Genomic DNA, 10,824 nt, shown 5'->3' on the forward strand with positions numbered 1-10,824 from the left:
TGGCCTTATGTAAAAGTCGCATTACACTTCCACTCCTCCACAAGGCTGCCCCCCAGAAGGATGGGAGGGACAGGACCCCAGGGAGCTACAGCCACAAACCTGCAACTCCTTTGCAAGGAAAGCCCCTCTAGGACCAGTGGGGCTCAGCGCATGGGGCCGCGTGGAGGGTGGGAATGCCTGGCCTCTGCCAGGATGGAAGCGATCCAGGTGGTCCACGCGATGAGATGTGCTCGCGCTGAGCAAGCATAAGCGTTGGAATCCTGCAGTCGCAGCGGTCGGTTGAGCGCTGCCCTTGAACAGGTCTGAAGACACCAGGCTCTCTCTTGAGCTGGGCCTGTTCGGGGACTGCAGGAGAGGCTGGGAGGTGAGAAATTGAGAACTGCTGCTAACCATGGCAGCACCTCCGCCTGGCCAGGAAGATGCCCAGAAGTACAAATCATTACAGCCCAAGGATGATGTGGGAACAAGAAAAGGGTTTCGACGCTACAGGTGGGAATTCAAAGACAGCAATAAAGAATTCTGGGTGAATGGACACGCCGAGGTCAAGCTGCTGACTGTGGTAAGCTGAATTGGAAGTCTAGGGGTGCCTGTGGAGGGGAGGGCCTCAGAAGTCGGGAGGGCCCTTGCAGCAGCTCAAATGTATGTATGTTTCCGCCCAGGCCTGCATCATCGCTGGACTACAACTCTTCGAAACAGTGGCCACACACCCGATTCTGATCCTGCTCCTCACTATGGAATTGTCCTTCATCGCTTTCTTCGTCTTCCTTAACTCCTTCGCCATTAACAGATACATGACGTTTGTCTACTGGCCTATCACTGTAAGTAAAGACAGGAAAGGAAGTGCCAGTCACATTCAGGCACCTGGCAAAAGACAACCTCACCTCCACTGGTGCTCATGCTGGGAAGCTGGGTTGGAGGAGGGAAGCCAGGCAGAAAATGCTCCACCAAAACCTAACAGTGTTGAGTCAAAGAAAGAGGGACCAAAGCTCTCCTATCCTCAGAAACAGGGAAGGTTGTAACAACCAGGCATTTCTGCTAACAGCTTTGCTGGCATACATCTCATTGGAATATCATTCCAGGATTCAATAAAGAAAATCAAATTGTGCATAAAACAGTAAGATAAAGTGAAGCAAATGGCAAGCATTTCTAAAACAATGTCATGTCTCTAATGAACATAAAGAATGATACAGGAGCGTGGTGCACCAGAAAGAGTCGCACAAGGGAGTGAGGCTGATCTGGGTAAGTCCCTCAAGCATCCATTCCTCTGGTCCCTTATCTGCACCTCAGGGACTGCAACAACCTGTAGTGAGAATGACTACATTTAAACTTCTTGCCATCACACTTCATCATAGACAGCAGTCAGGAGAGGAAGGTAAGTAGAGCATGAACTTGGAGGCAGGAGCTGATGCAGAGGTCATGAAGGACTGCCAGTTCTGTCTTGTTCCTCATGCTTTTCTCAACCTGCTCTCATAGAACCCAGGAACACAAAGCCAGGGACTGAAGAACCCATAATGGACTGGGCCCTTCCTCATCAATCACTGAATGCCCTACAACTGGATCTTATGGAGACATTTTTTCCATTGAGGCTCCCTCTCTGATGACTCTAGTTCATGCCAAATTGACATAAAACTAGCACAAGGCCTTAAGCCAAAGCCAAACAGAGGCTTAGGAAATGAAGCCAGCATCCTGAGGATACTACATCCATAGAGGAAAATGGAGAAGGAAGACATACACACTTTGCCAGCACAAAGAATCAAGACACATTGATCTGTACTTGACCTGTGGGGGTGGGGAGGGAAGGGGCAGGTGTTCTTTGAGAATGGGAACGCACTGCCTAGAACCTAGAAAACTCATGTCTTGTGCTGATGATGTTCTAATTACATCCTCTTAACTCATAGCAGAAATAAATGCAGAACCAAAGCCAAAGCACGAAGAGATTTGTGATACACTTGGTCTTTAAAAATGCTACAAACTAAAAATCAAAACTTGGCAAACATGGTTGGTGTTTCAGTAGCATATGTCTGTAATCCTGACACTCAGAAGCCAAATCAGGAAGACTGAGTTCAAGGACATCCTGGACTCATAGCAAAAATTCTGTATCAAAAATAAATAAATGACACAAGCTGGAAGATTACAATCCTGAGACTCAGAGAGCTTAGATGTACTGAGATGTGAGAAAATAGTCAATGGTGTTTAAATGACATCAAACAAAAATAAGATTATAGCACCCAACAGTGGTGACACACTTTTAATCCCAGCACTTCAGCAGCAGAGTCAGGCAGATTTCTAAGTTAAGGCCAGCCTAGACATCAGAGCCCCTTCCAGGACAACAAGACTACATAGATAAACTCTGTATATTAAAACAAACAACAAAGAATATAGAGACAGAAAAAACAATATTTTAAAATGCATAGTTTAATGCCTATAATATAAAATTTAATTCTTGAAAAAAATGGGAGCAGATGAGTTAAAAAACAGATCAGGGCCAGTGAGGTGGCACACATCTGTCACCCCAGCACTCAGGAGGCTGAGGTAGGGGGCTCAGGAATTCAAGGCCAGCCTGTGCTACAGAGTGAGTCTGAGGTCACCCTGACACAAAGCAAGAGCTTCTCTACACACACACACACACACACACACACACACACACACACACACACACACACACACACACTGTGAGTGCGTTAGAATGTCTCTAGAGAGATTAGGTCTTCTGTGACATGATTTTCAGAGGATCTGGCCCTCTTCTGGCCTCCACTCACACCAGACACACATAAGATACACAAATATACATACATGCAAAACATTCATACATATAAAATAAACAGAATGAGTGACCAGATCTGACACAGCTAGAGAGAATTAATGACTTGAAAGGTATGGGAAAATTAGCTAGAACTAGTCCTGAAAGATAAAAAGAAGAAATATGAAAGAGAAAATGAGGCACAGAATACAAAATCAGAATTCCATGCAAGAGAATGGTGAAGAAACTCTTAAAGTGATAAAGTCTTTTTGTTGGGCTTTTGATTTGTTTATCTGTGTACCCTGACTGTCCTGGAACTCACTCTACAGACCAGACTAGCCTCAGACTCAGAGATCTGCCTGCCTCTGCCTTCTGAGTGCTGGGATTAAATGCATGCACCACCAACGCTGTCCAAGAGAATGTTGACTGAAGAAAGAAAGTGATAAATCATAGTGAGAGAGCATTATAGCTTATCAGGCAGCTAAATAATTCAGGTTCAAATTCACATCCTAAGAAATGACTGAAAATAAATGAAGCATCTGCCACCAGATGTGGTGATTCTAACATTTGGAAGGTTGAGGCAAGAGATCAGAAACTCAAAACCAGCCTCAGCTACATAGCAAGTATGTGGCCAGGTTAGGCTATACTGTTTGTTACTGGTGGTGGTCTGGTAAGGTGTTTTTCCATCCTTGGCCTTCTATTCAAGTCCACAGAGACCATAAAGTAAGCAGTAATCTCTACAAAGTGCAACCATGGAACTGGTAGCTACACTTTCAAGATTGACAGCAGCTACTGAGTGAAGGCAATCAAGGGACCCAGTTATTGCTTGGGGCTTCCTTCAGTCATTGTTTGGGACTTCCTTTATGCAGTTCAAGTAAGGTAGGCGCTTGGTTACAAAAGATTTAATTTGGGTGATTCTCTTTTAAAACTAATAATCTTGGACTATGTAAGCCCTTGCTCGTAAGGCATGTCCCTTCCCATAATACATCTGATTTTAATTATATGCAACCCCAATTATGCATATGCATAAAATGGTGAGTAGGGAATTATTCCTAAAATTTCTCTTGAAAACACAGTTTTGGCTTATTGCACATACACACACACACACACACACACAGAGAGAGAGAGAGAGAGAGAGAGAGAGAGAGAGAGAGAGAGAGAGAGAGAGAGAGAGAGAGAGAGAGAGAGAGAAGAGAGATTAGACCAGATCAGCCTTCCTATCTTGCATATCCCTCTCCAGAGTACTGAATAAATTTGAGTAGAAATTGTTTAAGTCATGAAGAGGAGGAGAAACTTAGTACACTAGCAGTTTGATGCAGGTGGGCTCCTAGGTGGATTACAGGTTATTAGGTGCATTGGTCAGAGAGGACTGTATATACATAGTACATGCAACAGCATGCCCTAGAATGTGAAACACATTGTTAGAAGAGGGATTTAGGTGCTAGAGAGATGCTTCAGTGGTTAAGAGCACTGGCTGATCTTTCAGAGGACCTGGCTTCAATTCCCAACACCTACATGGCAGGCGGTTTACAACTCTAGTTCCAGGATTCTAACACAATTTTCTTGACTCCACAGGCACCAGGCACACATGTACACAGGCATACACATAGGCACAGCATACACCTAAAACACAATGATAATTTTATTAAAAAAATAGGAACATATACATAGCATTCTCAGGTTGCTAAACTATTCCCTATGGTTGTCTGTCCCAACATGATACCTTATCTCACAAGGAAATATGTCTAGTGTATACATAAAGGAAATACCAAAATCAGAAAATTTCTGAGACACGAGACACTGGATCTGAGAATGTATTTCTTGGTAGAGAGCTTGCCTAGCATGGGCAAAGTTCTGGGTTTGATCCTAAGCACTGCTTAAACTGCCTGTAGTTGTGTATTTCTGTAACCATAGCACTCATAAATGGAAGCCAGAAAATCAAAAATCAAGATAATTTTTGTCTACACAATGATTTTTGAGGCTATCAGTGGATATGTGATACCCCATCTGGAACAAAACAATAAATATAAGCAAAACAACAGGTTACCCTAAAATTGATAACAGAGGGAACAAACATCAACTGTGAGAATTAAGAAAATAAAAATTTCCAGATGTGGTGGCCCACACCTTTAATTACAGAACTCAGGAAGTAGAGGCAAATGGATCAACCTGGCCTCCATAGTGAGTCCCAGAACAACCAGGCTATATAGAAAGACACTGTCAAAAAAGAAGGAAGAGGAGGAGGAGGAAGAGACCAAAAATCAATTTCCTTGGTGAGGGGAGAATAAAATAGACAACCCATAAAAAGGAAAAAACAAAGAAAAATAGTACAAATATTTAAAAAAAAAGAGTTGTAGACGATCCTGAGGAAAACATGAGCTTTAATGCTAAATTTAGGAAAGTTAAGATGAAATTGTTTACTAGGAAAATATTTTTAAGAGTTCAAATAAAAATGAAGGCTAATAAGTACACAGATGAATGACTTATCTGCTCACACCATTTGGTAACTTCATTATTTGTTGCATTTAAGTCATTTGATCCATTTGAGTGACTTGGAGGTACACTGAATCAAGGCTTCTACCTCATTATCATAGCCATTCATTAAATAATTTTCAATACCATAACACCCTGTTTATTCTTTTATTGATTAGTTCGTTTTTACACTCTTTTGAAATGAAATTTTTGTTGTCAAATCTATAAAGTCCCATGTGTAAAATTCATTTCTAGTCTTTCCATTCCACTGCTCTCATTTTCCCTTTTCTGTCTTTTTTAAGGTTGTATAATATTTTCTGTTAGGGATTCTTTTTGAAATCAGATGTTAGATTAAGAATACATGTGGGTAGTAGTGGCACATGCCTTTCATCCTAGAGGCAGGTGGATCTTTATGAGTTCGATCCTAGCTGTCTCTACAAAGTGACTTCCATGACAGCCAGGGGTACACAGACAAATCCTGTCATGTAAAAAAATTATAACAGCAACAACAAAGAATAATCATAGGCCTTCCTTACTTTGAAAATGTGGACTAGGTCGGGTTGTAGTAGTGTTTGCCTTTAATCCCAGCACTTGGGAGTCAGAGGGAGGAGAATCTCTGTGAGTTAGAGGCAAGCTTGATCTATACAATGAGTTCTGGAACAGCCAGAGTTACACTCAGAGAAACCCTGTCTCAAAAACCAAGAAAAAAGATAAAGAAAATAGAGACTAAAATGTTCAATAAAATATTAGCACACCAAATCAGGCAATGTGTTAGAAGCAATGTATCACAGTGGAGCAGCATTTATGTCAGGAACACTAATATGTTTTTTTGTCTTCAAATTCTATTAATTCAGTTTTACTCTATTGTATTTACAGCAAAAAATAAATGTTGTAGGTTGCAGAAAAAGTATTTGGTAACGATCAACACTAATTTAAAAAATTAAGAAACTAGGCACAAAGGACACATTCAGTCTTAATAAGAGGAATCTACCCAAATCTTCAACATAGATTGCATCTTTTGGTGAAGGCTTTATTTGGAAATCCTGCTCATTCTTTAATCTTTTTTTTAAGATTTTTTATTGATTATGTATACAGTGTTCTGCCTGAATGACAGAAGAGGGCACCAGATCTCATTATAGATGGTTGTGAGTCAACATGTAGTTGCTGGGAATTGAACTTGGGAGCTCTGGAAGAGCAGTCAGTGCTCTTAACCTCTGAGCCATCTCTCCAGCCCCTTCTTGTATCTTTTAAGCTGAAATATGAGTAAAGTGTGACAAGAAAACCCAGGTGTGTACAGATTGGGATGGGGAAACAAGGATTGTTCCTATATAACATGAGCCTCCTCACAGAAGACTCTGCAGCCCATAGGGCTGAATGAGTGATTAAGGTTCCTAGAGACCAAACACCCATGCTCCCCATGGCAGCAGAGATCAGTGAAAATGTGGCCTTAGAACGATGTGGAGGCTACCAGGTGTCTAAGAATAAACCTACTGAAAGACAAGCTAAACTGGTTAATGGAAATCAAAGGAAAATCTAAATGAATATTTGCTGTATTTCTAGGTATGATATTTATTACCATAGATATGGCAGTTCAATTCAGAACTGAGTTCTGAATCTACAAATGGCATTGCGTGGGAACAGGACTTTCTATGGGATTTTACAAGGTGATATAAAATTCTTTGGTCAGTAGTGACTGCAGAGACTTTGTAACCAATCAAAGTACTGGGAATAAATGACTCTTGGACACTCAGATACGAATGGCACTTCCTACATCCCCCTTCACCAAGGCTCTGGAAACATTTTCCAATGGGTGATCTCTTGCTTCTAGACATGATAGAATTGGCTGTTACACTCTTGAACTCACAACAGCTGTGATTATACAAATAAGATTTGGCTCATTAACTCCCTTTCTGAAAGGTATAGAGGCCCATGTCCTCTGACCAATGATTTACATGTAGTCAAAGACTTGTGCAGGCGCCGGGCGTTGGTGGCGCACGCCTTTAATCCCAGCACTCGGGAGGCAGAGGCAGGTGGATCTCTGTGAGTTCGAGGCCAGGCTGGACCGACAGCCTCCAAAACAGAGAAACCCTGTCTCGTAAAAACCAAAAAAAAAAAAAAAAAAAAAAAAAAGACTTGTGCAGAAAAGACAGTTTTTTTTCAGTAGTTTAGCCACTGGTAAGGTTCCTGTACTTTGTATACAAATCCTCACCATGCTCCCCAAAATGACCACACTGGAACACAAAACACACACACACACACACACACACACACAGAGAGAGAGAGAGAGAGAGAGAGAGAGAGAGAGAGAGAGAGGTGACAAAGACAGGGAGAAGAAGATAATGTGATTGATCACTTTATATACATGTATAAAAATATAATGAGGGGGCTGGAGAGATGCCTTAGTGGTTAAGAGCACTGAATGTTCTTCCAGAGTACCCAGGTTCAATTCCCTGCACCTACATGGCAGCTAAAACTGTAACTCCAAGATCTGACACCCTCACACAGACATGAATGCAGGCAAAACACCAAAGCGGATATAATAAAAAATAAATAAATTATTAAATACAATATAATGAACCCATTATTATGTGTAACAAACATGAGCAAATAAAAACATTACAAATAAAATTCTTTGGAAAAAAGTACAAGAATGGATTTGCCTAAGTAGATACCAGATATACCCTAAATTTTGGTACTAGACTATGGATTAACTAAAGGAATTGTTACAAATGGAATGTTTGTGTTCTCTATGCATTCATACTTGAGATGGGGCCTTTGAGGAAGCAACTGAGAAAACTTAAGGGTGGGACCTTGATCCAAAACCACTAGCAGCATTAAAGGAAGAGACAGATCATATAGCCTGGTTCCAATGAAGGCCATATGAAGATAGACATGGAAGGGCAGGTGTCTACTGCCAGGGAGAGTGCTTTGGTACCTTGCTCTTGGTCTTGCAACCCCCTGTGAAAGGATAAGTACTTGTTGTTTAAGCCACACAGCCTATTGTATTTTATAATGGTGTGCTAAAGTAGGAGATCAGAAAATTCAGACATATGCATACTGTAACTTGTATATGACAGAGGTAGCATTGAAAACACTGGGATGTCAGCTGGAGTTTTGGCTGAACAGTCAACAGCTCTGGCTGCTCCTGTAGAGGACCCAGTGTAGCACAATAAATGAAAGACCCAGAAAGTGGCATTGGGTTTCAAGATTCAAACCAAAAATCAAAGAAGCAAAGCAGCCAGCCACTAAAGAGTTCTCACCTTTACCAAGGCTCAGCCCAAAGGAGCGATCCTCAGACTGCTCCTGACTTCACTCCTCCTCAGATTCACTCAGACTTCCATGTTCTCCACATGGCTAGAGACCACTGAGACCAACTACTCAAGACCCTACCCCTGTCTTTTATACCTCTCTAGTTGCCCTTCTAGACTGATTCAATCTCCTGTAACACTGGGTAGCCTTGAATTCAGAGAGATCCGTCTACCTCTTCATCTGAGTCCTGGGATGAAAGGTTTGAAGAACACCGCCTGATCTCTGTGGCTTGAGGCTGTCTATGCTCTCCGAATCCTTTGGCAAGCTTTATTTAATCATAAAGAATATATCCCCACAACCCAGGTTGGGTTCCCAGCAACAAAGCATCCCACAAACTGTTGTTAACTCTAGTTCTCAGGAATCCAATGCCCTCTATGGTGTCCTTAGGCACTACAGCCATTTGGTGTGATTACATACATGCAGGAAACACACTCATACACATAAAATAAAAATAAACAAAACTTTTACATAAGACAGTTGGACAGAATATTAAATTACAGTACATGGGGATATTGACAGGAGAGATTGTACATCCCACTAAAATTAAAAACAATTTAAAATTTAGACATTCTAAGGAAAACAACTAATAGAAACTGGGACAACCGACAAAAAATATATAGGATTTGGGTTGCTTTTATGCCGTGTTGGGGAAAGAAAGCTTGTGTGTGGTAAAGGAAGGCCAAATCCCCAAGGAATGAAAAGAAAGGCATTGCTGAAGGAGGAGGCAATCAGGGAAGGAGGTCCAGGGGGTAAGGCGAGGTTGGGGTGAAGAAGGGAGCTACAGGCTCCCAATGTTAAGTCAGAGAGCAAGAACCTCCTACCTGCAGTTCTGCTGATGGAAACTCCAGAGAAGAGACGACAGAAATGAGGAGGGGAAGTAACTAACAGGTACCATGAAGTAGTCGGTCTCTGCATTGACTTACATGAATATTGATAGGCCCCAGACACCTGGTTTTGTAAGACAGATGGTATCTTGTGTCTTGCCTGAGCAAACGGCAGTGAAGTTTGGACTGTGTTCTACACACACAGAGGCCAGCAGGGAGGCACTGGTTGATCTGCTTGACCAGAAACATATTTGCCTTTGTATATTCTGTTTTAAATTATCCGGGGAGGGGGGCATTTGAACATGGTTTCATGGAGGAAACTGTGCTGTGTCTGGGGTGGATGGGCACAACTACCTAAGACCAGTTCTTCTCTTCTGCTTTCAGGAAATCTTCAACGACCTCTTCGCCTTCGGGTTCCTGGTGGGCGGCATAGTCTTTGCAATGAGGGCTAGAAGGACATTGCCCATGGCCTACTTAGCTGCTGTGGTGAGCTGTTTCTGTTGAGCTGTGGATTTCCTCAAATCACTGTTACATAAATCCTGGGATCAAGGCCTGCGTTGCCGCTGAGTCTCTGGAGGCCTGGTCTAGCCTGATCTAAGGCACTGTAAAAACCTACTGTAGTACCTCCTGCCTGTCTATAATGGTGGTACTCAGGAGGTAGAGGCAGAGGACCAAAGTCCAAAGTCATCCTTGGCTCGATAGTGAGTTCAAGGCTATCCTGGGGTACATGAGACAGACAAACAAAACTTGGGGTGGAAGCAAATTTACCAAGGAAGCTGGTAAATGTTTCTAATGGAGAAGACACGTTTTCAAAGATGGTGTCTAGGAAGGCAGCCAAGTTACCTGTGACTCTCATGTGTGTCAAATGAAAGGAAAGGGAAACAAGGTGAGGGGACACTGGGCATGCAGCCGAGGAGGGCAGACTGAGGGGGGTCTGGGATTGAGGCCTTCAGGGGTTCACTGTGTATCACATCTGACGATAGACCAGGAAGGGAATCTGCCCTTTCCTTCTAGGTCCATCATCAAAATAATGAAGATCCGTTTGTTTTCCTAGGTCCTTATGGGAGTTGCCGCCTTTTTTGCTATCGTTGACCTGTGTCTTCAAAGGAGACACCTCAAAGCCAAGAAGCTCAGAAAGCTCGCTCTGCTCGCTCCAGACAAGGAAGGGAGGATGCCAGACCCAAAGCTTCAAGCAATGCTGGAAGCTGCCAAAGAGGAAGAGGAAAGGCTACAGAAGGAGAAAGAACAGAAGGAGAAGGAGGAAAAGGAGAGACAAAAGAAACAGAAAGCAAAGAAGGAGAAGAAGAAGGCAAAAAAGGAGAAGAAGAAGAAGAAGTGAATAGACAGGACAGACGGGAACAGAGGGAACGCCGGGAACGGCGAGCTTTGTGGCCTGGCCTCTGTACTCTCTCCCCTTGCCGGCTTTCCAGCCTACTTTCCTTTGCCGTCAATAAACACCTCTTGGAAAGTAAATTTCTC

General features: G+C 42.6%; 1 protein-coding gene across 1 annotated transcript; it reads left to right on the plus strand.

Annotated features, from left to right (window-relative positions):
* The first annotated feature begins 117 nt into the window (after positions 1-117).
* Cmtm2 (CKLF like MARVEL transmembrane domain containing 2) lies at positions 118-10,818 on the plus strand. Its single transcript, XM_040740779.1, has 4 exons — positions 118-559; positions 660-818; positions 9,730-9,831; positions 10,400-10,818. The coding sequence occupies exons 1-4, from the start codon at positions 392-394 to the stop codon at positions 10,682-10,684; spliced, it is 714 nt and encodes a 237-aa protein (XP_040596713.1). The 5' UTR covers positions 118-391; the 3' UTR covers positions 10,685-10,818.
* The last annotated feature ends 6 nt before the right edge of the window (positions 10,819-10,824 follow it).

The sequence above is a fragment of the Mesocricetus auratus genome, unplaced genomic scaffold, assembly GCF_017639785.1.
Source record: "Mesocricetus auratus isolate SY011 unplaced genomic scaffold, BCM_Maur_2.0 Super-Scaffold_100714, whole genome shotgun sequence".
In the NCBI taxonomy this organism is placed as follows: domain Eukaryota; kingdom Metazoa; phylum Chordata; class Mammalia; order Rodentia; family Cricetidae; genus Mesocricetus; species Mesocricetus auratus.